General features: G+C 37.5%; 1 protein-coding gene across 2 annotated transcripts; it reads left to right on the top strand.

The window, feature by feature from the left end:
- The first annotated feature begins 74 nt into the window (after positions 1-74).
- LOC111497740 (sacsin) lies at positions 75-27,478 on the top strand. Of its 2 annotated transcripts, none has more exons than XM_023148652.1 (13): positions 75-835; positions 2,335-3,061; positions 6,796-12,791; positions 14,377-15,866; positions 17,216-17,479; positions 17,927-18,144; positions 18,645-18,916; positions 19,583-22,601; positions 22,684-22,816; positions 23,751-24,268; positions 24,386-25,294; positions 25,540-25,716; positions 26,918-27,478. In XM_023148652.1, exons 1-13 carry the CDS (start codon positions 486-488, stop codon positions 27,113-27,115), a joined length of 14,271 nt encoding a protein of 4,756 aa, XP_023004420.1. In that variant the 5' UTR covers positions 75-485; the 3' UTR covers positions 27,116-27,478. The 2 variants fall into 2 exon arrangements, with proteins under 2 accessions (XP_023004420.1, XP_023004421.1); XM_023148653.1 differs by having other exon boundaries at positions 752-835; positions 2,417-3,061.
- The last annotated feature ends 42 nt before the right edge of the window (positions 27,479-27,520 follow it).

Below are 27,520 nucleotides of genomic sequence, written 5' to 3'. Positions count from 1 at the left end.
TGTTGATTTTAAAACATATTTCTTAAGAAAAATGGTTTATAATCCGCGAAAAACAAAGGGTCAGGACATTTGATGGATATGGAGCCACATTTCATATCCCCCTCCCGCCTCGGGCTCGTACTGTGAAATCTGTGATCTGTTGGTGTGGCGATGATGAACTCAAACTTAATTTAATCTTCATCTCTTCCAAATCATTGACCGTACAAACCAGAAAAGTCGTGAAAGTAACAGCATCAGACAAAGAAAATCCCAATTCCAAGAGGCAATTCATCGATCCTTTGCTCGAAGTTGCAGCAAAATCACCGCAACCAGATATTCATGCCGTGTCGGCGATCCATTACGTTCTTTTAGCAGACTTCTGATCATTTTCCCGGCGATCACTGTGAATCATTCGGAGAATTATTGTTCGTATGGATTTTGATTGACGCCATGGTTTAGAAAGAGCTATTCAGCTGATAGACGTGTTGTAACTCTGTCTGAGAAGTATGGCGTCGGAATCGGCGTCGTTGGACTCTGTTTTTCTCGAGGATTTTGGTCAGAAGGTTGACCTGACTCGGCGGATTCGTGAGGTGCTTCTTAACTATCCTGAGGGAACTACTGTTCTCAAGGAGTTGGTTCAGAACGCCGATGATGCAGGCGCCACTAAGGTTTGTCTCTGTCTCGACCGTAGAGTCCATGGCCGTGAGTCGTTGTTGTCGGAGTCACTGGCACCGTTTCAAGGGCCTGCGCTTTTGGCCTACAACAATGCGGTATTTACAGAAGAGGATTTTGTCAGCATTTCAAGGATTGGTGGTAGTAATAAGCATGGTCAAGCCTGGAAGACTGGCAGATTTGGGTAAGTTTCCCGTTGCAATACATCTTGACATGTGTTTAATCTTACTCGTATTGATAAAGATGGAATTATGGATAGTATTTTAGTTCACGAGTTATATTCTTAACCGGAACTAATTTTTCATTGAAGCAACGAAAAAAGACTAATCCTGAAAGGATACAAATTTCATAAAGGAATGAAAAGAAAGTAAAACAAAAACATTTGTCAAATTGATTGTACTATCTCGTCGTTCTATAATCTGTTCTTATATAGTTTCATTTGGCCTGGCTAGTGACAACTTTGCATTATGATGAACCAATCTTATGTTTGGAGAACCTTTAGCTAGAGGTGTTCATGAGACAGAATTTCCACTGCATTAAAATTTCGAATTTCAGGCTTGTGTGTAGCTTTTTTTTTGCTCTGTAACCACTTCCATTCAATTATAATGAAACAATTCCGTTCATATTTACATATATATCAGATATGGTCTTCCCTCCAAGTCAAGTAGTCTTATAACACTTGTTTTTTGGAAACAGTTTCTAAAAGCTCCAGTTATGTTCATAATTCATGGTTCAAAACCGGCTAATTAAATTTAAATTTTCTGATAATGAAAAGTAATAAGACTGTTGGTAATGGTTACGATTTTTGGAAGTAATTGGCAACACGAATTTGCATTCTCATCTCATATGAATTCCTGACGGGCTTTAGTAAACCTGTGCTGTGCTTTCTCTTTCCAATGGCAGTTGATGGTTTTCTTAGCTTGAGATCATCTTCCTTTGGCACCTTCACTTCATCTTGTTGCTTCCAATAATGTGAAGTCTTTAATCTTTATGAAGAGTAATGCAATTCCATTTGAGAAAAGTACAATGCAAAATTAGATGTTGACATGCTTAAAGCCAGCATACAAGTTGTTGAAATTTCTTGAACATTTCTGGAAAGTACTGTTGGCTATTATTTTCCTTTGGTTGTTGTTACCCTATTCTATATTTGTAAAATTTTTATTTAAAAAAGTTTAAAAATTTATCATTGAATGGTCATCCTTCAAGAAAACCAAGACATTTCTCTGGATGAACAATGTAGAGCCTTCTTTTGGATCCTTTAGAAGGAAATAAATAAGTGTCTTTTTGGATCAAGACTGTTCCTTCAAAATGTTCTTTGACCTTAATATTTATTATGCTATTTTGTGGTGTAAACTGTCTAACCCCTTTGCTTCTTATAGTTATGCTTCCTTTATAACCAATTCAAAGAACCTTTTGTAATTGTCATGGAATTTTATTCCTTCTGTAAATGTTATACATCAATGAAATTGTTGTACACACACATATATAAATCATTATTGGATATGCTAAAAGCAGTCAGTAGGAAAGATAATTAGTGCCTCTCTCCATTTCCCTGTTAACAATCATTTAATAAATTCTACATTTTCCGTATTATCAAAAGAAATGGAAATACAATCACATTTTCTTTAATATTTTGCTTACCATGTTGACTTCATAATAACAATTTTTGGTTTAATTTTATAGGGTTGGCTTCAACTCTGTGTACCATTTAACCGAGCTGCCTTCATTTGTTAGCGGTAAATATGTTGTTATGTTTGATCCTCAGGGCATTTACCTTCCAAAGGTTTCTGCAGCAAATCCTGGAAAGCGAATTGACTTTATTCGTAGCTCTGCCATCTCACAATATAGAGATCAGTTTCTTCCTTACTGCGTGTTTAATTGTGACATGAAAAGTTCTTTTGCTGGAACTTTATTTCGGTTGCCATTGAGAAATGCAGATCTAGCAGCCAGAAGTAACATTTCGAGGCAAGCTTATACAGAAGAAGATATTTCTTCCATGTTTGCTGAACTTTACGAAGAAGGAGTCTTAACGCTGCTCTTTTTGAAAAGTGTTTTATGCATTGAAATGTTTGTATGGAATGATGGTGAGACAGAACCACAGAAGCTTTATTCCTTTTCTGTGCGTTCAGCAAGCAGTGACATTATTTGGCATAGGCAGATGTTACTAAGGTTATCAAAATCGACAGCTTCCACTATGAGTGATACAGATAGCTATTCACTCGAATTCTTGAGTCGTGCAATGTCTGGAACTCAAATAGAGGAAAGGATTGATAGCTTTTTTATAGTTCAAACCATGGCATCAGCTACCAGTAGGATCGGCTCTTTTGCTGCCACTGCATCAAAAGAATATGACATTCACTTGCTACCTTGGGCATCGCTTGCTGTTTGCACATCTGATGACTCCTCAAATGTAACCTCAGTAATTTCAAAATTTCTTTTACTTTGTGGAATCTCTGTCGCCCTTACACCTGCACCCACACCGGTTCCCATACCCACATGTTTATGCACACCACCATGCACACAAATACACCCTGCTTTTGGATGATATCTTGCATTAGTTTTTTTAATCAATGTTTTTCTTTGTTTTTTTCTTTTTATAAGAAGCTAGGCGTTTGTTGAGAAACATGAAAGAATACACAATAGCATCCAAAAAACAAGCCCAACAAAAAACGTCCCAGAAAAATTATAGGAAGGGACCCCGATCCAACAAAATCAAACCAAGTCTATAGCTACAAAAAGGTCTAGTGGCCGACACCCATGAAGAGTTATTAAACCTGATCACCTCTTAAACCTCATCATAAGATACTCCAAATCTCAAAAACATTATATTATTTCTCTCAATCTGAACTCCCCACAAGATGGCCAAAGAAAAAAAAAAAAAAAAAAAAAAAGCTACCGTGTCAAAAAATAGTGTCCTTCTCAAGGGTGAACTATTTTCTCTTTGTTCATTACAAAAGAATAAATTAATTGAATAGCCAATGAATAGGTGATGTAGTATGGTTAGTTTTATTTTCTTCTATGATATCGTTGGCAGGCTCAGAACTCCTTATCTCCAATGGTTATAGTAGCCGCCAAATACGAGTACCTGTATCGTTACTGCTTCTACCTTATTTAGGGAGCTGAATTCTACTCAATAAAAGACTAAATTAATTTCCATCATTTTGATGATTTTGGTGTTTTTGTTCTTGGGCCAAACACTATGGTTGGAAGATGGGAACTTGATTTTGTTGGAGATAGGTTTACACCTACAGAAAATTGAATGCTTACTAAACTTAGTCAACAGCAACAACAACACACGATCCAGTTAGGGATTTGGAAGAGATGTCTCAATTATGAGAACCACCTTGGTGTAGGACTCTGATATTTTATATATTGCTAATGCAACATCTATATGAGTGAATCTTGGAGAATGAGTACCCTTGGAAGGCATCTGACACATGGAAGTCGGAGATGCTAAGAATCTTGAAAAATATTTGGAATGAACATTCTTGAAATTGAATTTTAATCCCCAGGGAACAAACTTGCTGTTTATAATTTGTATGAACAACAGAGGGAAAAGGTAGCTGTTGCCTCCATACCACCAGTGTCAAGACTTGTAAGGGTTCTAATTTGGATAACCCTGAAGAAGAATTTGTTCGCAAGTGTGGTGATGGGAAGCAACAACATTGCAGGAACCCATATAATTATCCTTCAGAAGCATAGATTGAAGATTGCTAATCAATGAAGTGTACTTGAGAGGCTTAAAAGGGCTGGGTTGTATGTCCTAATTTAAGTTTCACATGTATTAGTTCTTCCTGGGGGTTCTTTGGAGTTGAAGTTCCTTCTCAAAAAAGAACTTTGAGATACATTTTTTGGCTTTGCAAAAGCAGACTAGAATATCAAAGGAGTTCTAGGGCAGGCAGAACCTTTCAAGAGGGCTCTGCGTGCTGTTGCCTGTAGGCCCGGGTCATTTGATGTCTCTCGCTCCAAGGTTCGCTAATAGTTATTTCCTTTTCAAAATGGATGGTTATATTGTTTATTTTAATTTCTTTTTTGTCAATTCAGGGTTTTGGGGCTTTTATTGTATCCTTCATGGAGTTTCGTTGGGTTATTTGTTTATTTTCTTCAACGGAATTCTTTGTAACATTACTGATTACTTCAATCAGAATTTTCCTTGTTAAAAAAAAAAACCTCAAAGTTCCTAGTAACTGATAGCAATAACTTTACTTTCTGGAGGTCTTGCGAATCAAACATAAAATTTTGTCCATTCTTTTTCATAGCTTGTTTGATCTAGTCAAAAGCAAGAGATGTACCGTGAACTGTTATTTGAAAGCTACCAGCCAACCATGGGTTTTTGGATTTCATAGAAATTTTAATAGTGATAGGGTTGATAATTGGATTCAACTTATGGATAATTTCGAAGGAGTTTACATGGATAACTCTCCAAGAGTAGGAGATGCTAGGATTAATAGACTTAAAGTTTATACCCTTGTAATCTTGTTTTAGGACTAGGACTCGAAGAGCTTGGCCATTTATCCCTAAAGATCTATCCCAAGCAATAAGTCTCAAGTACCGAGGGGAGGCAAGTCTCTATTTCTTAAGTTTATGGAAGAATTAGCATAAATGATAGCATTCATTTGAGGAGCCCTTTGTGTGTGCTGTCTCCTATTGGTGCGTCTGTGAAAAAGAAAAGTCAAGAAGAAGAAGAAGAAACTGAAGATGCAAGACATTTATTCTTGATTGCTTCTCATGGTGGATATATGGTGAAGACTGTTAAAAAAGTTCTGGATGAGCCATGTTTTGTGCTATCTAGGCAAAGAAAGCTTACAACCAAGTCCTTACTCTTTAAGGATGCTATCTCCAAAGAAGGCAAGTTCTTGAACTAAGTGCTTCTAGTCCCAATTTATGGCAGGTGTGGCTGAAGAAACTAGAAGAACTTTTGAAGGCTTCTCCCTTGAGGGTGCACAAATATGGGAGAATATTTCTCTCGTTGCTTTCTTACAGAGCTTTAGTTTTGAAGTTCAATTACGTTCCTTATACCTACTCTTATTAATTTTCCTCCCTTCCTTTCTTTCCTTTGATAAAATTGCAGGATTGTGCCTACTGGTTTCTCTTGTAAATTTCTTTCATCACTGAAATTGAGTTCCTTGTAGAAAACTGTTTCATGCTGGAACATATGACAACCTAAACCAAATAAAGGCTTTTCTGTGTTTTCAAGGAAACCAATTTGAATGCCTACCCCATCGAACCACCTCTATGTCTGAACATCCATCCTCTCATTTAATGTTTTCTCATTCGCATGGATACCTTGCCTCTCTCGGGTAACTTGTGTGTGAATCTTAAATGGAGTGGAGGACGGTAGTAACTTTTATTGTTTCAGTGTCTTTTGAAAAAAAAAGTTCGTTATTTTTCTGTTTCAGCAGTCTATTTGGTAGGTTGTAAACTTGTAAAAGGTCCATATCTGTAATTGTAATAGCTATCAAATATGGCAGTATCGCTTGGACTGATTTTGAGTGAATGATTTCAATTCAATAGAAACAGGAAATAATATTGTCAATAGAAGCCTTAAAAATGAAGTTCTAAATGATCTTTGGGACTAAGAACAAATATATATGTTATGCCTACGTGCATTGTCAAGGTGATAACGATTTAAGCCTCACTTTCTTCCCAAGCAACTTCTTTTCTGCATTTTGATCTTGTACTTTATTAAGTTTAGCATACTTTATATTTCAAAACTTGAAACCTTTCCAAATATATTTATAAAATATCAAAGGTTATAAAAAACGAATGCAGAGAGAACCTTCCCATTAGCCATAGGAGTTACAATGAACTCCCCAATTCAATTGCAATTACTTTTTCATACTAGTATTTATTCTCTCAAACTTGTAAGTTTAGCTATCTCAAGTCATTTACTTTACTTGTACCATTACTCTAGTTGAATTTGTCATTTTCTCATATAAAATTTATTATATATTAGCTTTAATGGTGAAGTTCTTTGATCTTTTTTTACTTTCTACATGATTATGTTCGTGAGTCATAGACTCCTACCATATAATTTGTTCACTGCATTACTTTATGTTGCATGATCTTTTTTTTCCTTGCCGATCTCCTTTTTTTTTTGCAAACACATGATCTTATATACAATTGTAATGCAATATTTGACAGAATAGTGTTCTCAAACTTGGTCGGGCCTTCTGTTTCCTCCCTTTGCCAGTAAAAACTGGTCTAACTGTTCAAGTAAATGGATTCTTTGAGGTCTCATCAAATCGGCGAGGAATTTGGTATGGGGCTGACATGGATAGGAGTGGAAAGATTCGTTCAATCTGGAACATGCTCCTTTTAGAGGATGTTATTGCTCCTTCTTTTATAGAACTGCTTATTGGCGTGCAAGTATTTCTGGGTCCAACAGATGCCTACTTTTCCTTGTGGCCCAGTGGTTCGTTTGAGGAGCCATGGAACAAATTAGTTGAGCAGGTGTACAAAACTATCAGCAATGCTCTTGTTCTGTATTCAAACGTTGAAGGTGGAAAATGGGTGTCACCAAATGAAGCCTTTCTTCATGATGACAAATTCGCAAGAAGTACGGAACTTGGTGAGGCTCTGGTGCTTTTAGGAATGCCTATTGTGCATCTTCCCGAAAATCTGTCCAACATGCTTTTAAAGTTCTGCTGTACTTTTCAACAGAAAGTGGTTACACCCTGTACTGTTCGTCAATTTCTTAGGGATTGTAAACATATTTCTACTCTGAACAGACCTTACAAACTTGTATTGTTAGAATATTGCATTGAAGATTTGATTGATGCTGATGTTTGCACACATGCATTCGGCTTACCCTTGCTGCCACTGGCAAATGGTGATTTTGGGTTATTTTCAGAAGCCTCAAAAGGGATCTCTTATTTTATTTGTGATGAGTTGGAATATAAGCTACTGCACCAGATTTCTGATAGAGTAATAGATTGGAATATACCACTCGCCATATCAGCTAGACTTTCAAACATTGCCAGGTCTTCGACATCTAATCTTTTTGCTTTTAATGTGCATTATTTTCTCCAGCTGTTTCCAAAATTTGTGCCTGCTGACTGGAAGTATAAAAATGAGGTGTTTTGGGACCCTGAGTCTTGTAGCAACCATCCTACTTCGTCATGGTTTTTACTCTTTTGGCAATATCTTCGTGACCATTGTGAAAAGTTGTCATTATTCAGTGACTGGCCCATTTTGCCGTGCAAATCAAGGTATCTTTATAGAGCCTCTAAACAATCGAAAGTAATTAATGTGCAGATGCTTTCTAACGAGATGCAAAATATACTCAGTAAACTTGGATGCAAGTTGCTTGATCCCTACTATAAGGTTGAACACCGAGACTTGTTCCACTATGTAAATGATGGTAATTGTACAGGCATTTTGGACTCTATATATGATGCAATTTCTTCAACTGGGGGTTTACTGCTAACTTCACTCCACAATTTAGAGGTGGAAGAGAAGGATGGACTGCGTAGGTTTCTTCTTGATCCTAAATGGTATCTTGGAGGATCTATGAAGGATAATGAATTAGAGAAATGCAAGAGGCTCCCCATTTTTAAAGTCTATAATGGAGGATCTGCTCAAGATTTTGGTTTCTCAGATCTTGAAAGCCCTCGAAAGTACTTCCCACCCTCAGAAGTTGGAGAGTGCTTTCTTGGAGTAGAGTTTATTTTCAGCTCTTCAGATGATGGTGAAGAGGAGATTTTGTTAAAATACTATGGGATAAAAAAGATGGGAAAGGCATCTTTCTACAGGAAACATGTATTAAACCAAGTTGGACAGTTGCAGCCTAAACTTCGTGACAATACCATGCTTTCTGTTTTGCTAAACCTTCCACAGTTATGTGTTGAAGATGTAACCTTCAGGGAGTGTTTGTCGAATTTGGATTTTATTCCAACTTCAAGGGGCACTCTTAAGTGCCCTGCTGCATTGTATGATCCTCGTTATGAAGAACTGTGTGCTTTACTTGATGACTTCGATAGTTTTCCTTCCACTCCTTTCAACGAATCTTACATTCTGGACATTTTACAAGGTTTGGGTCTTAGAACATGTGTATCTCCTGAGACCATTGTGCAAAGTGCTCTTCATGTAGAAAGATTTATGCATATGGATCAAAATAAGGCTCATTCAAGGGGTAAGGTTCTTCTATCATACTTGGAAGTTAATGCAATTAAGTGGCTTCTCAATCCAACAAATGAAGAGCATGGGATGGTGAATCGATTATTTTCTACAGCTGCAACTGCATTTAGACCTCGTAACTTCACTTCCGATCTTGAAAAATTCTGGAATGATCTTCGTAAAATTTCCTGGTGCCCAGTATTACTTACACCTCCTTTTGAAACCTTACCCTGGCCTATTGTCTCATCCATGGTAGCTCCCCCAAAACTTGTAAGATTGCCCAAGGATTTGTGGCTCGTTTCAGCAAGCATGCGAATACTGGATGGTGAGTGTTCTTCTTCAGCTCTAGCACACAGCCTTGGTTGGTCTTCTCCCCCTAGTGGCAGTATTATTGCTGCTCAACTTCTTGAGCTTGGTAAAAACAACGAGATTGTACATGACCTGGTGCTTAGGAAAGAACTAGCTCAGGCAATGCCAAGAATTTATGCATTGCTGACAGGTTTGATTGGTTCAGATGAGATGGATGTTGTAAAAGCTGTGCTTGAAGGTTGTAGGTGGATTTGGGTTGGAGATGGGTTTGCGACATCAGAAGAGGTTGTCCTTGATGGTCCTCTTCACTTAGCCCCTTATATTCGGGTTATACCTATTGATTTGGCAGTTTTTAAAGAATTATTTTTAAAACTTGGAATTCGGGAATTTCTGAAGCCCAATGACTATGCTGATATTTTGTCTAGAATGGCGATTAGAAAAGGATCCTCTTCTCTCAACACACAGGAAGTGCGGGCAGCCATTCTCATTGTACAACATCTGGCTGAGGCCCAACTTCCAAAGCAACAAATTAATTTATATTTACCTGATATTTCATGTAGACTATTGCCGGCCAGCAACTTAGTTTACAATGATGCTCCTTGGTTACTTGGGACAGACGATACTGATGTTTCATTTAATGGGGAATCGAATTTTGTCTTGAATGCAAGGAAAACTGTTCAAAATTTTGTCCATGGGAACATATCCAATGAGGTTGCAGAGAAGCTTGGAGTCTGCTCACTTCGTAGGATCTTATTAGCTGAGAGTGCTGATTCCATGAATTTGAGTTTATCTGGAGCTGCCGAGGCTTTTGGGCAGCATGAAGCCTTGACAAACAGACTTAGACATATACTTGAAATGTATGCAGATGGTTCTGGGATTCTATTTGAGCTGATTCAAAATGCAGAGGATGCAGGCGCCTCTGAGGTGGTATTTCTTTTGGATAAAACACATTATGGAACATCTTCAATCTTGTCTCCTGAAATGGCAGATTGGCAAGGACCAGCTTTGTACTGTTATAATGACTCTGTGTTTAGTTCTCATGATCTTTATGCAATTTCACGTGTTGGTCAAGAAAGTAAGCTGCAAAAACCATTATCAATTGGAAGATTTGGTTTGGGCTTTAATTGTGTGTATCATTTTACGGATATCCCCACATTTGTTTCTGGGGAGAATGTTGTTATGTTTGATCCTCATGCTTGTAATTTGCCTGGGATCTCTCCTTCTCATCCGGGTCTCCGAATAAAGTATGCTGGAAGAAGAATTCTGGAACAATTTCCTGATCAATTTTCACCATACTTGCATTTTGGTTGTGACATGCAGAAGCCATTTCCTGGTACACTGTTTCGTTTTCCCCTTAGGAGTCCAGCTCTTGCTTCCAGAAGTGAAATCAAGAAAGAAGCTTATGCACCTGAAGACGTTCTTTCACTTTTTTATTCTTTTTCTGAAGTTGCTTCTGATGCTTTGCTTTTCCTCACCAATGTCAAAACAATTTCAATATTTACAAAAGATGATATAGGACATGAAATGCAATGCCTATATCGTGTGCATAAGAATACTATCACTGAACCTTCTACAGAATCCAGTGCACAGCAGGATATTATTAACTTTATTTGTGGAAACCGCCAAGGTGAGTTAGACAGAGAGCAGTTCCTAAGGAAATTGAATAAATCCATCAGCAAAGATCTCCCATATAAATGCCAGAAGCTTATTATAACAGAGAAAAGTTCTGGTGGTGATATATTGCAGCACTACTGGATAACCTCTGGATGTTTAGGTGGTGGGCTCCCGAGAAACAACTCAGGCGTGGGTGACAAGTCCTATAATTTTATTCCCTGGGCTTGTGTTGCTGCACTTTTACATTCTGTAAAGGTAGATGAGGAAATGAACTATGACCAAGAGGCTGAAAATAATTGGCTAATTGCTTCTGATTCAGTTCAAGTTTCTTCTGCTTCTATACAAGGCAGGAAACCTTTGGAAGGACGTGCTTTCTGCTTTCTACCATTACCTATTAAAACTGGACTCCCTGTACATGTCAATGCATATTTTGAACTTTCATCAAATCGAAGGGACATCTGGTATGGTGATGATATGGCAGGGGGAGGAAAAAAACGTTCAGAATGGAATTCTTATCTCCTTGAAAATGTTGTTGCCCCCGCTTATGGCCACTTGCTCGAAAAGATTGCATCTGAGATTGGTCACTCTGGTTTATTCTCCTCATTTTGGCCGTCAACAGCAGGATTAGAACCTTGGGGATCAGTAGTGCGAAACCTCTACAGCTTTATTGGTGATTTTGGTATTCTTGTTCTCTATACAAATGCTCGGGGAGGCCAGTGGATTTCTGCAAGACAAGCTATTTTTCCTGATTTTTCTTTTGATAAAGTGCATGAGCTTATTGAAGCATTGTCTGATTCTGGCCTGCCACTCATCTCTACTTCAAAGTCAATTGTCGACAGATTCATGGAGGTATGCCCGTCACTACATTTTCTGACTCCTCACCTGTTAAGGACTCTGTTGATTAAAAGGAAGCGCGCATTTAAAGACAGGAAAGCAACCATCTTGACCCTCGAATATTGTTTAGTCGATTTGAAATTGCCTTTTCAATCTGAAAGTCTGTGCAGATTGCCTTTACTGCCTCTGGCTGATGGTACATTTACCACATTTAACAAGAATGGGATAGGAGAAAGAACTTACATTGCCAGGGGCGATGAATATGGCATACTCAAGGAGTCAGTTCCCAGCCAACTTGTGGACCCTGATATACCAGAAGCAGTTCATGCAAAGCTTTGTGAGGTAGCCCAAACTGAGGATTTAAATATTTGTTTTCTTTCATGTCATTTGCTCGAGAAACTCTTCCTGAGATTTCTTCCCACAGAGTGGCAAAATGCTAGACAGGTGAACTGGAATCCTGGTCATCAGAGTCACCCTAGCTTGGAGTGGATAAGATTGGTTTGGTGCTACCTCAAGTTGCATTGTAATGATCTATCTCAGTTTTCTAAGTGGCCTATACTGCCCGTTGGCGAAAACTCTCTCCTGCAACTTGTTGAAAATTCAAATGTTCTTAGAGCTGATGGCTGGAGCGAGAACATGTTTTCCTTGTTGCTAAAAGTTGGGTGTTTGTTTTTGAGGCGTGATATGCCAATAGAACATCCACAACTGGAAAACTTTGTGCATCCTTCAACAGCAACCGGTATTCTAAATGCTTTTCTAGCTATTGCTGGTGATATTGAGAATGTTGAAGGGCTATTTCATGATGCATGTGAAGGTGAGCTGCATGAGCTCAGGAGCTTTATTCTTCAGTCAAAATGGTTTCTTGAAGGAAATATGGAAGCCACTCATGTTGATATTATTAAACGCATCCCCATGTTTGAGTCATATAAAAGTAGAAAATTAGTAAGTTTGAGCCAACCTGTTAGATGGATTAAACCCACTGGTTTATATGAGGATTTTCTGAATGATGATTTTGTGCGCATAGAATCAGAAAAAGAGAGAATCATTTTGAAAAGATACTTCGGGATTGGAGAACCATCAAGGGTTGAATTCTACAAAGATTATGTTCTTAACCACATGTCAGAATTCCTTTCAGAAAGGGAAGCTCTTTCAACCATTCTGCTTGATGTGAAGCTTTTAATTGAAGAAGACGCCTCCCTCAAATCTTCAGTTTCTATGATACCATTTGTTTTGACTGGAAATGGATCTTGGCAGCCACCTTCAAGGTTATATCAATTTTTAGCTTACCTCCTAAAGCATAATATATATGTTATCGCAATTTTTCTTATGGATTTTTTTTTTTTTTTTTTGCATTTTTTGGATAATATATTTAAAGTGCTACAAATCAATGTGGATACTACCTAATCATTGAACAGTGTCGTAGTTTCAAGATTTGTAGGACTTTTCAACTACTTTCATTTTCCTTCTTTGACATTTACACTTTACAGTCCATCACCTTGATTACATGTTGTACTTTGTGGTCCATTGTATTTTTACTGTAGAGAAATAGAGCTTAGGAGCGGGTTCTTCAAAAAGATTTTTGAATTTACTTTTATACATACCACCAAGATCTCTGAGCTCACTTTTGTATCTTGTTCTAAAATTTATTTTTACATATATTAAATTTTTGTGTTGTTGATGTTTGCAACTAAAAATTTTCCTATTATACTATGCAGGAAATCGCTGCAAAAAAAGCTAGAAAAAATATAGAAGATATGTGGCAAAATAATTAAGTAGGTAGAAAAAATTAATCAGGTATAACAAGAAAATAGTGTCTACAATTATTGTGAAATATTGGATGAACCTGTTACGGGCCCCGGTCTGTGATCGAGTTATGGGTCTCTCGTAAGTGGGGGTAGAATGTGTTTGTGTGGGTGAAGGAGAACTTTTTCTTTTGACCTATTTTGAAGAGTTGTAAGGCTGAAATAGAGAGAACCTGAATACCTCTGAGTTAAAGTACTAATTAGAATTTATCTTTTCCATGCTATCGTTAGTGGGTTCTATACGTGGCGGCTTCTTTCTGCCATGAGTGTAACGTGTGTACACTTGTAGTGTTATCGTATCAAAATCCTTCAACATATATAACTAAAGGTCTCTCAAATCTCTTGAAGTGAAATGTTTGTACCGTTAGAAAAGGAAAAGAGAAGAGGAGGAAATATTTCACTGGCGAAAAACAATTGTATCTGTGCTGCGGTTAGAAGATGAGATTATAGCTATGCTTGAATTATCCCTTCTTTTAGAGCGTCTATTTATTCTTTAAAAGATTAATCAGTTTAGAAATTTGCTAAATCCTTCCTCTCACCATAAGGGAAAAAAAAAAAAAAAACAACTAAATTGTTGTTAACTTATTATTATTACTTATGTGTTTTTAAAGATACATACAAGGTATGAGGCGAAGTAATTTCGTAGGTAGAAAGTTATTCTGGCACAACAAGGAAATAGTGTCCACCATTATTGTGAAATTCTGGATGAATCCTTTAACATATACGACTAAAGGTTTACCAACTCTCTTGAAGTGAAATGTTTGTCTATCAGAAAAGGATTAAACAGAGGAGGAAATATTTTGCTTGTGAAAAACAATTGTATCTGTGCTGCAGTTAGGAGATGAGATTACAGCTATGCTTGAATCATCCCTTCTTTTGGAGCTTCTATTTATTACTGAGAAATTTTTTAAATCCTTCCTCTCATGAAGGGAAAAAAGCATCTAGATTGTCGTTAACTTCTTATCATTATTAGTTATGTATTTTTTAAGGGAACCTTAAGCATGCAATTTCTACCAGCTAATGTTACCGTATTTGATTTTCTTACCAGGCTGTATGATCCTCGGGTACACGAGTTAAAAAATATGCTGCATGAAGAAACCTTTTTCCCATCTGAAATTTTTTCAGATGATGACATTTTAGATGCTCTAGTCAGCCTTGGACTTAACAGATCTCTTGGTTTGACTGGTTTTCTAGATTGTGCTAGATCTGTTCCGCTGTTGAATGATTCTGAGAACTCTTACGCAAGGAGATTGTTTGTGTGTTTAGATGCTCTTGCACACAAGCTCTCAATCAACGTGGAAGGAAATTGTTATGAACTACAGACTTCTATGCTAGTTGAGAGTGACTATGTTGATGATGACACTTCCATGGAAGTTGGCTCTCTCGATAGAGAGGATACCTCTGATATGGGCATTGATTCCTTAATAGGCAACCTGACTGGTGATGAATCAGAGGAAGAATTTTGGTCTGAAATGAAGACTATAGCTTGGTGTCCTGTTTGTGCTGATTCACCTGTAAAGGTACTTCCATGGTTGAAAACTTGTAATAAGGTTGCTCCACCAAGCATTGTGAGGCCTAAATCACAGATGTGGATGGTTTCCTCTTCAATGCATATTCTAGATGGTGTGCTTCCTTCAGTATACTTACAACATAAACTTGGTTGGACTGATTGCCCGAGGGTTGAAGTTCTATGTGCACAGTTAACTGATATTTCCAAGCTTTATGGGGAACTCCGGTTGCATTCTTCAATAGAACCGGATATCAACACTGCATTGCAAGATGGGATTACCATTCTTTACTCAAAACTGCAAGAATATAGGGGAACCGATGATTTAGTGCTGTTAAAATCTGCATTAAATGGTGTATCCTGGGTTTGGGTGGGGGATGATTTTGTATCCCCGAGTGCTCTTGCCTTTGACTCACCAGTAAAGTTCTCTCCTTATCTTTATGTTGTTCCATCCGAATTATCAGAATTTAGAGATCTGCTTTCAGAATTAGGTGTTAGGCTGAGTTTTAATGTCAAGGACTACTTGGATGTTCTTCAACGCTTACACAAGGATGTTAAAGGGTCTCCTCTATCCACAGATCAGATGAATTTTGTAATCTGTGTGCTTGAAGCTATTTTAGACTGTTGTATGGACAAGCCAGAATTCACTGCTACCAGTATCCCTCTGTTAATTCCCAATTCCTCTCAGGTTCTGATGCTAGCAAATGATCTGGTTTACAATGATGCACCTTGGATGGAAGAAAACAACATTCTTGTTGGGAAACACTTTGTACATCCAAGTATCAGTCATGATTTGGCAAGCAGGTTGGGCGTGCAATCCATTCGTTGCCTCTCATTAGTTGATGAAGAGATGACTAAAGACCTACCATGCATGGAATATGCCAAAATTAGTGAGCTTCTGAAGTTGTATGGCAACGACTATTTGTTCTTTGATCTTTTGGAATTGGCAGACTGCTGCCGAGCTAAAAAGTTGCGTCTAATATTTGACAAAAGAGAACATCCTCGCCAATCATTACTGCAACATAATCTAGGTAACTGACATAAATTGTACTATTATGTCTTAACTATAATAAGTTAATATACTTCCTTTGAGTTAGTAGAGATTTTAGGTTTTCATTTGACCGAGAAAAAGTGTAGAGAATTTTTGTTTTGACTTTCTTAGAACTCCATGATAAGAAAGAAAGTGACTTTTGAATATTTTTCATTGTTTTATGAGAAACGAGAAAAAAGATATAATAATTGTGATAAAAACAATAAACAAAAACACGAGATTCTAAATTTGGTATAATGCCATCGTTGCAAAATATGATAAGACATCCAATCTTGTGAACTCAAAATTAAAATAATAATTCAAAACTTTTAGATCAGGTGTTCCATAAAGAAACTAGAAAGTGCACTCCTGACTAAACAGCTTCCAAATCTCTCTCTGTCATCAATATTTGTTCCTCCCCCTCCAAATGCAGCAAAGAATATCTAGAAATGCTCTCCCAATGATAGCTCCCTTCCTTTTATTTGACCTTCATGCTTCCCTAAATAAATGTGTAAATATTTTGATAGGTATGTCTTTTATTTGCTATAAATAACAAGTTATAGATTACAACCTATCGACATTTGGACCAATTTGAGATGGTCAACCCTCTCTCCCAACATTACATACTGACTCCACTCACCTTTTATCCACACTACGCAAAGCTATTTAAAGAAAACCCAAGCATAATTGAAAACATAACTAACCCAAGGAGTTACAACTTTCTATTCAAACTTTTAAACAAACTAACTTTCCAGAAACTGAAACTAACATTCCTAACCATCATTTATTTAAACAAGAAACAAAATTTTTCATTGAATAAATGAAAAAGAGACTAATGCTTGAAGATACAAACTCCAATTGAGAGTGAAACATGAACAGGAAAGAGAAATAAAAAGGGCAAGGAGGCGTCCCAAATACAAAAAAGCTGAAAGAATAAACTTGCAAAGAACTTGAGGGTCAAAACCAAACTTGAAACTTCGAAACCACAAAAGAGGGCTGAGCGAACCAGAGACAAGCTTGCAAAAAGAGAACCCCTGAATCCAAACACTAAAGAAAGCCCGCTGAAGGAACACTAAAAGACACCTTTGAAAAAGCCCTCCCTAATCATCATCTGAAACTTCACCTTTGTGATTGGAGGTCCATGCCTCTAGGGAAATGCACGTCTATAGAGTATGTTCTTTTTCTTTCTCTGATAGTGAAATATAGTGTTTTATCTGGTATTTTGTTGCAACCTAAGTGAATTTACCCATCCTGAAATATGCTGATTTTCACTGGTTACATTTTCTTCTGCATTTCTCTTTGCGATGAATTGTGAATTATAGTTGTTTTACCCTATTGTTACATGCATAGGTGAATTTCAAGGTCCTGCACTGGTTGCCGTCTTTGAAGGCTCTAGCTTAAGTACAGAGGAAATCAGTGGTCTTCAATTTCGTCCTCCTTGGAAATTAAGGGGTGATACTCTTAACTACGGTTTGGGGCTGCTCAGCTGTTATTATGTTTGTGATCTCCTTTATATTGTTTCTGGTGGCTACTTTTATATATTTGATCCCCGTGGAATAGCTCTTTCTGTAGCTCCAAAATCTGCTCCAGGGGCAAAAATGTTTTCTTTGATAGGTATGTCTTTCATTCAACCACGGATGAATATATTTATGCTCTCCTCATATAAATATTTTATTTCAATAATTTATTATTTAGTATTAAACAATATCTTTGGCTCATTTACAGCATAATGCATTGTCTTCACTATTTCAAACCTGTACAGACTAACAGTACATGAAAAAAGTGCACATTGAAAGAATAATGCATCGTTTTATATTTATTTTTCTAAAAACATTATTGTAAAATAAAATGAAGAAAGTAGATGAATGTTTAACAACAGGAATTCTCAAAGTACAGAAGTACATATTAACCTTCTCTCTCTCTCTCTCTCTCTTTTGATATGGAGAAGAAGCTTTACATTGATGTTGGGAATAGAGAGATTAACAACTATCATTAATCAATGAGAGAAATTTTTCATTGACGTTAGATTTAATAATCAATTATCTTTCTCTTCTCTTTTAGGTAGTAATTTGATAGAGAGATTTAAGGATCAATTTCATCCTCTGTTGGGCGGTCAAAATATGTCATGGCCATCAGATTCCACCATAATCCGCATGCCTCTATCTTCAGCATGCTTAAAAGATGGACTTGAGTCGGGAATAGAAAGGATAAAGAAGATAAGTAGCAAATTTTTGGATCACGCTTCAAGGTCACTTTTATTTTTAAAATCCGTTTTGCAGGTATCGTAACATCACGAACATTCCTTTTTCCTATGAACTCTGTGGTGCTATGTTATCAATTCAATGATAAATTGTAGAGTGGTTCTGATTTTAGGAAAAAGTTATTCTGCCCGAGCATTTTCAATGCAATATGTGCACACACACACACACACACACACACACTAGTAACCTAATTATTGAGAAGAGTTTTGCAACATATCAATGTTTCTGGATTTAATAACCAGTTCAATTTATTAAGAGCTAAAAATCACGTTAATGGAAGGACAAATAAGGTATTAGGTTGAAAATGAAGAATAGTACCATCCAAAACCGTTTCTTACACATCCTTTCTATGTAATTTAGAAGATTCAGTTTTGTTTAATTTTGAAAGTTAAGTTGTATGTCTGATTAAAGCTCGGGCTGGTAGACCTTTGATTAGTCAAGGCAATGTCACTGTGCTTTTATCTGGATTCAGGAGTTTTTTTATATTTCTTCTTAATGAAAGGTAATGAAATTGTCAGGTTTCATTCTCAACCTGGGACCAAGGCGAGCTTAACCCTTACCAAGATTATTCAGTTTGCGTCAATTTATCATCAGCAATAGCAAGGAACCCATTTTCAGAAAAGAAGTGGAAGAAATTCCAATTATCAAGGCTATTTAGCAGCTCAAATGCTGCCACAAAAGTGCACGCAATAGACGTAATTCTATTCCAGGGAGATGCTCAATTTGTTGACCGCTGGCTTGTGGTGCTTACCTTGGGTTCTGGGCAAACTAGAAATATGGCTCTTGATAGGTAAGTTCGCTAATTTTGTGCAACAAATTTTGATAGGTATGTTTTCTTGTGCTTGGGAAAAATTTCCTTCTTTATTTTTTCATGTTGAAGTAAAAAAAAAAAGAAAAAAGAAAGCATTCCATAATTTATCTCTAACACGTATATTTGCTATACTCTAACAACTTTTCAATTCTTATCGTAATTTGTCTGCTTTGTGGTAACGTTAATTCCATTCTTTTCTTCCTTCTAATTTTTCTCACCTCTCATATTTTTTCCAACTCTTACAAAGTGAGGAACTAAATCTGACTTATATATCATTGATATATATTGCAATCTAATACAAAGTGGGCGTTAGGTTGAGCGTTTTGAGCAGGGGCCATTAGATGGTAGGTTCTAATTATTTTAATGAAGATATTAAAGATAATTTTTTGAAGTTTATTCTAATGAGCTCGTGTAAGGAGGAATACGATGAAAATAGAATCAGCTTTGGAAAAGCTCAAAGCCCAATATCTGGTAGTTTATATTTTGCACTAATTGATACATTGTTTTGCCACTGATCTTTGTTTCTCACTCAGCGTCTACATCTTCTCTCCCTTCCATTTTCTCAAAGTAACTTTGTAATTTTTTTTTTTTTTTTTGGAACTAGAAGCGAGTATAATAGCATCTTATGGAGTTTCCTATTTGCAGGCGATATCTTGCATACAACTTAACACCTGTTGCTGGACTTGCAGCTCATATATCTCGCAATGGCCTTCCTGCTAATATATATCTAAAGAGTCCTTTGATGGCCCCCTTTCCTTTATCTGGTGATATAATATTACCTGTCACTGTTCTTGGATGTTTTCTTGTTTGTCACAATGCTGGTCGCTATCTTTTCAAAAATCAAGTTCTCGAAGCCTTTGTTGAACCTCTTGATGCCGGAAATAAGTTAGTCGAAGCCTGGAACAGGGAATTGATGTCCTGCGTATGTGATTCTTACATTTTCATGGTATTGGAAATTCATAAACAGCGAAAAGAATCTTCAAGTTCTGCATTGGAGTCAAATGTGAGTCATTCCATAAGTTCATCTTTAAAGGCATATGGAAATCAAGTTTATTCATTTTGGCCTAGGTCTGGCAATGGCAGTGATTCTGATCTGGACAGAGGGTTGAAAGCAGATTGGGAATGTCTGGTTGAACAAGTAATCAGGCCATTTTATGCTCGTGCTATTGATCTCCCTGTGTGGCAGCTTTACTCCGGAAATTTAGTTAAGGCTGAAGAGGGTATGTTTCTTGCTCAACCTGGGAGTCCTGTGGGTGACAACTTGCTGCCTGCAACAGTTTGCAGTTTTGTCAAGGAGCATTATCCTGTGTTTTCGGTGCCATGGGAGTTGATTAAGGAGATCCAAGCTGTGGGAATTACAGTACGCCAAATTAGACCTAAAATGGTTCGGGATCTCCTCAGGGTTTCTTCAGCATCCATAGTTCTTCAATCAATTGATACATATTTGGATGTTCTTGAATACTGCTTGTCTGATATTGTGTTGGCTACATCATCTAACCATGCCGAGGATAGTATAGGAGCAGGCTCTATTAACACCAATCCTGGTGGTAGATCAACAAATACTACAGAAGACAGTCCAACTTCTATTCCAGTCTCTAGCGTCCATAGTTTTGCCAGGTCCTCTAACCAAAATGGAGCTAGTTCAGGTGATGCTCTTGAAATGATGACAAGTTTGGGTAGGGCTTTATTAGATTTTGGTCGAGGAGTTGTTGAGGACATTGGTAGAAGTGGCGAGTCCTCGTTTCATAGTAACACCTTTAATGGAAGAAATAACAGCTACAGAAATGTAGACCAGCATTTTCTACAGATGGTTTCTGAGCTCAAAGGTTTACCATTTCCAACTGCATCCAACAATTTAGTAAGGTTGGGGAGTATGGAACTTTGGCTTGGTAGTAAGGATCAACAGGAACTGATGATCCCTTTGGCAGCAAAGTTTCTCCACCCTAAAATATTTGATAGATCAATCTTGGGAAATATCTTGACTAATGATGCCCTCCATAAATTTTTGAAACTGCAAAAGTTCTCTCTTAACTTACTGGCAACTCATATGAGGTCAGTGTTCCATGCAAACTGGGTGAATCATGTAATGAACTCAAATATGGCTCCATGGTTTTCATGGGATAATAAATTAAGCTCTGGGGTTGAGGAGGGACCAACCTCTGAATGGATAAGAATCTTTTGGAAAAATTTTAGCGGCACATCACAGGACCTTTTGCTCTTTTCTGATTGGCCACTTATTCCTGCTTTTCTTGGCAGACCGATCTTATGTCGTGTACGAGAACGCCATCTTGTGTTTCTTCCTCCTGTTGCACATTCAGTTTCACCAAATTCTATCTTGGAGATTGGTGCTGGGGACAGTGATGTGGCTGAGACATCTTTGAGTGATATTTCTAAACTTGAATCCCTTCAGCCTTACACTTTAGCTTTTCAAAGATTCCAGGACATGTATCCTTGGCTATTCCCTCTATTAAACCAATGTAACATTCCAATATTTGATGTAGCTTTCATGGACTGTGCTGCTCTATGCAATTGTGTACCTAATTCTGGCCAACCACTAGGGCAAATAATTGCTTCTAAGTTTGTGGCAGCTAAAAATGCAGGTTATTTTCCGGAACTTGCATCACTTTCAGATTCAAACAGTGATGAACTCCTCAAACTTTTTGCTAAGGACTTTGCTTCAAACGGAACCAACTATGGGAGGGAAGAGCTTGAAATATTACGAACTTTACCCATATATAGAACTGTTGTCGGATCATATACACAACTGCGTGAGAATGATCAGTGCATGATCTCTTCAAATTCATTCCTTAAACCAAACAATGAATGCTGTCTATCTTATTCATCAAATTCAATGGAATATTCATTACTTAGAGCCCTCAGAGTCCCTGAATTGGATGATGAACAAATTTTGATCAAGTTTGGGTTTCCTGGATTTGATTGCAAACCTCAATCGGAACAGGAAGATATCTTAATATATCTGTATACAAATTGGCGGGATCTTCAAGCCAATGCTCGCTTAGTAGAATGCCTGAGTGAAACTAAATTTGTGAGGAGTGCTGATGAATTTTGCACAGATTTGTTTAAATCAAAGGAATTGTACGATCCAAGTGATGCTTTGTTAACATCTGTCTTCTCTGATGAAAGGAAAAAATTTCCTGGAGAAAGATTTGCTGCTGATGGGTGGCTTCATATTTTAAGGAAAGTTGGCCTTAGAACTACAGCAGAAGCCAATGTCATTCTTGAATGTGCCAAAAAAGTAGAGACTCTAGGAAGTGAATGGAGGAAGTCGGAGGAGGATGGCTTTGAGTTTGACTTGACAAATGCTCAAAGCGAAGTGCCTATGGAAATATGGACTTTGGCTGGATCTGTTGTTGAAGCTGTTTTTTCAAATTTTGCCGTCTTTTATAGCAACAGTTTCTGTAACGCTCTTGGCAATATTGTTTTTGTTCCAGCTGAATTAGGCTTTCCAAATCTTGGTGGTAATAAAGGTGGCAAAAGAGTTCTCGCTTCATACAGTGACGCAATCGCATCAAAAGATTGGCCTCTGGCTTGGAGTTGTGCTCCGATTCTTTCCAAGCACTGTGTTATACCTCCTGAGTACGCTTGGGGAGCACTTAATCTGAAAAGCCCTCCAGCTTTCCCCAAAGTACTAAAACATTTACAGGTAGCCACTCTACATCCTTCTTAATTCTATTATTTTAATGAGAGTGACCTAAGCAAAATATAGCTAATGTACTTGGACACAGGTTATTGGGAGGAATGGTGGTGAAGACACTCTTTCTCATTGGCCAATATCAGTGGGCATAATGTCAATCAATGAAGCTTCTTGTGAGGTTTTAAAGTATCTTGAAAGGATTTGGAGTACCTTATCTTCTTTGGGTAAATGTTTTCCATATTCTCAAGTAGCACCCCACCCCCCTCCCCTGTGGCACTTAGACGCGGTCTGCCAAATAGTTGACATTTCTTTGTTCTCTAATTTTTTAATTATTAAGTAAATTGAAAGCACGTAAAATAATTTTATTGACTGGCTGCAAGTACATATATTTGTCCTAATCATATACTAATTTGAAGTCATATTATTTATGTTACTGCAAACTAAATGTAATCATAAAATACACTAATAGTTAGGGGTTAGTCTCATACCGTTAATTGATAAGTACTCTTTTGGGTAGTTCTTTTTTCTTTTTCCTGAGTGATATGGCCATCATCTGTCTCAAGGAAAACTCGGTTATTTTGGCAGATTGGCATTAAAAAAGAGGTTTCTAACCAATCCCAATAGCTGCTTAGTTATAACATTTTCATATAAGATCCGAAACTGTAATAAAAATAGACATATATATAAGAGACGTGGAGGCCAGATATACTGCACACTGAGAAAGACAAGGGAGAATATAAAAAGATGTTCTTAGTGTTGTCAATTGAAAAGGTTCACCAGCTTTTGGATAGTTACGAGGGAGGTTTATTGGAGATTAAATTCATTATTTAATTTTTAACATGACTGATCTTTTCTTCTTCTTCTTCTTCTTGTTATTATTTCGTATGTCTGAATTGCAGTTTAGATGGGAGTTGTAGTTTCCTTTTCCTGTTCACCTCATTTATCTGTGTAAATCCTTCTTTCTGAGCCCTAATTTCTGCACAAGTCTCGGAAAGCATTTTAATCAAAAAAGGGAAAGATTCTTGGAAAGAAAAATAATCAGCCCCTAACTTGTATATGCCTTCTGTGCTTGTTTTTCTTGGGGGCGGTGGCTTGCTACTGCCCGTTTCTATAATACTTGTCATATGGGTTAAGTAAAAAATCTGTTCATCCTTGCAGATGTTTTGGAATTGCAGAGAGTGGCATTCATTCCTGTGGCTAATGCAACACGCTTGGTCAAAGCTAATGCTCTCTTTGCTAGATTGACTATTAATTTATCTCCTATTGCATTTCAACTTCCCAGTGGATATCTTCCTTTTGTGAAGATTCTTAGAGATTTGGGGCTACAAGACGGACTATCAGTTGCTTCTGCAAAAGATCTTCTATCAAGTCTTCAAGTGGCTTGTGGATATCAACGCCTAAATCCTAATGAGCTTCGGTCTGTGATGGAAATATTACATTTTATCTGTGATGAGGCTACCGAAGCAAAGATTTTCTATGGTCGGGAACCTGAAGTCATAGTCCCAGATGATGGCTGCAGACTTGTTCATGCAACTTCCTGTGCATATATTGATACTTATGGTTCTCGATATATAAAATGTATCGACACTTCAAGGCTAAGATTTGTTCACCCAGATCTTCCTGAGAAGATATGTAGAATTTTGGGCATCAAGAAATTATCTGAATTAGTCATTGAGGTAAGCATGTCATCTTGATGCATCAGTTCTTGTGATTCCAGTAATTTTCCTCCTTTTGGTTCCCTTTTCGTTAGTTGACAAATATTATCTTTAATTGGAAACCAACTTGTGTGGCAGGAGTTGGATCACGAGGATAGTATAGAACCCTTGGAGTGTATTGGAGCAGTGTCTTTAGGACGCATCAAGGAGAAACTGTTGAGCAGATCGTTTCAGAGTGCTGTGTGGAATGTTGCCAATAGCATGGTTAGTTACACTCATACAAATAAAAATCTAGATCTGGAAGCTGTTGAGGAATTACTGAAATCATTTGCAGAGAGGCTTCAGTTCGTTAAATGTCTACATACTCGGTTTTTGCTTCTTCCAAATTCTATAAACATCACACGTCCTTCTAAAGATTCCATTATTCCAGAATGGGAGGACGGAAGGCATCATAGGGCTCTTTACTTTGTTAAGCAATCAAAAACTTGTATTTTGGTTGCTGAACCCCCTGCTTGTATATCAATCTTTGATGTCCTTGCCATTGTTGTGAGCCAGATTTTAGGATCACCTATTCCTTTGCCTATTTGTTCTTTATTTTTCTGCCCTGAAGGTATTGAAACTGCCATCGTTGATATTTTAAAGCTTTGTTCTGAGAAGACGAATGAAAAATTTACTGGAATTAGTAGTTTGATTGGAAAGGAAATACTACCTCAAGATGCTCTTCAAATACAGCTTCACCCATTAAGACCGTTTTATGCTGGAGAAGTAGTGGCATGGCGGTCTCAAAGTGGAGAAAAGCTGAAATATGGAATGGTCCTGGAGGATGTTAGACCTTCAGCCGGCCAAGCACTCTACAGATTCAGGGTAGAGACCACATCGGGCATCATCCAGTCTCTTCTTTCTTCACAAGTTTTATCGTTTAGAAGCATTTCCATTGATGGTGGCCCTTCCTCCTCAAACTTGCTAGATACTAGTCACATGGTTATTGATAATGGTAGTTCCGTCCAAATGCCAGAGAACTTGGAAAGCGGCAAAATACAATCTCAGGTTCGGGTCTTGTTCTAGACTGTGTTTCTACATTTTATGCTATGTATCCCTTCCTTTTTATTCTTGAATTAGGGAACTTGGATGATGAATTCATTTTAGTTCTTGGTTTAGGAACTGGAGAAATAAGTGTTATATTGTTTACCGTTTGTCTTCTATCTGAGTCTATCAATAAATACTTGAAAAATATTTGTTATTTCTTTATAAATTTTCAATTGTACACTGAAAAGATTTATTGGTTGGCGCAGCCTGCTGCAGAACTTCAATATGGCAGAGTATCTGCCGAAGAACTGATGCAGGCAGTTCATGAAATGCTTACTACTGCTGGAATCAATGTGGATATTGAGCGACAGTCCCTCTTGCAAAAGACCATAACCCTGCAAGAACAATTGAAGGATTCTCAGGCAGCTCTTCTGTTGGAACAGGTATGCGTTTGTTGAACTGTATGTGTTTGGATTTGTGTGCTCGATGTATTGTGTAGAATAGAACTATCTAGTACTACCAAAAACTTCGATAACACGAGCATGCAACCTTGCATCTAAGAGATAGAGGGACAAGTATACTCGACACGAGTCTATTATTCATAAGTGTTTGTAGTTTGAATATAGAAGTCTATCCCTCAGTTACAGAAGAGGTTGATCCACTTAATAGAAACCAGTTACTAACAAAATAACCAACCCACAAACTAATTAACAAACAAAGTAAAACCCAAAGTTACAAAATTAAATCCTACTAAGTAAAAGAAAACTGTGAACTTTCTCGAAGCCAAAGGTTTCTTTCACACAGTTCCAAATGCTTGGTAGGGTGATGCCCGACAGTGAGGAAGTCTCTTTGGTGTCTTATTAGATGCGCAGTCTGAGTGCGAGGGAGAAAAATAGTATAAAGCGTTTAATAGGAAGGTTAGCCGTAACATGGTGGTTACAACAGATAAATTATCCACCACCTTTATCTACTCATCTATGGACTCGCGTTCCTTTTTGCCAAAGGGATCCAAGAAAGGTTAGCCGTGCTCTAACTGCACTACCTTCCTCAACATCCACAGTTTACTTGGCATTTTTTTTCACCAGTAAGCTCCCCAGTTAACTTGCACCGTCATTGTGGAAAACGCTTGACCTTTTAGGTGCTAATCTGTGCCTTCCGACTCATTTTACAAGGCATCTATTAGATGATGGTTGAGTTTGCAATGATTGGAGCCGAGATTCCTCACGAAAAATTATTCTTCGTTTACCTTTTTCCCCTTCTCCAAGAGAATCTCGTTTAAAAGGGTGCGCGAGATGAGTTGTGGGAGGGTCAAAGTTAGGCTAAGGATCAAAGTTATATAAGACGGGACAGGGAAGGAAGATCATAATCCCCATCCCTACGTCTGAAAGTGGATGAGGAAACTATTAGAGGAGCCCTCCCCTTATCTCCCAATTCCAAACTATTTGAAATATTCACTCAATAAGCCCCTTTCTCCAACTCCTCGATTCCCTCTACTTGTAACCAAATTACCTTCATATCTCTCAGTCACTAGTTCTGGACTGCATGACTCTAATAGCAATTGTAGGAGTGACGTTAAAGTTAACAAGACACGTATCTTTCTAAATATCTCGAGATCTATTGATGGTTTCTCAATCAATTTTGCAGGAAAAGTCCGATGCTGCAGCCAAAGAAGCCGATACAGCGAAAGCAGCTTGGGTTTGTCGGGTTTGTTTGACTTCCGAGGTAGAAATAACCATAGTTCCTTGTGGCCATGTTCTGTGCCGTAGATGTTCTTCTGCTGTTTCGAAGTGTCCATTTTGTCGACTTAAAGTTTCAAAAATCATGAGAATTTTTCGACCATGACCTCTGCTACTTCAAGGATATAACGTTCCCACACGAGCGAGCAACATCCAAAAATGGCGAATTCGACTCTGGGATCACTTGGCTTAACCACAAGAACGCTTTCCACAGATTGGTTATATTTGTACAACAGGGGGTCGAAATGTAAATAAAAAGTGAAATCTCAGTTTCGTTTATATATAAACTTGTGATTCATTGGTGTACAGAAGGTATATTTGACAACGTTAGCAATATTGATATGTCCAATAAGATTTATTCTTTATTCGTGGAAAATTTGACTGGTTGCAGTAGTAGTGATCTGTTCATGTATATGTTACAATTGTTTGGTCATTTTTACGTGAAATTCACCGATTATTGGATTGTTTATCCATTGATGGAGAAAGCATGAATCTGAGTTCAGACTTATAT

Source organism: Cucurbita maxima, unplaced genomic scaffold (assembly GCF_002738345.1).
Source record: "Cucurbita maxima cultivar Rimu unplaced genomic scaffold, Cmax_1.0 Cma_Scf00024, whole genome shotgun sequence".
NCBI lineage: Eukaryota > Viridiplantae > Streptophyta > Magnoliopsida > Cucurbitales > Cucurbitaceae > Cucurbita > Cucurbita maxima.
This window is presented reverse-complemented; position numbering and strand designations above follow the sequence as displayed.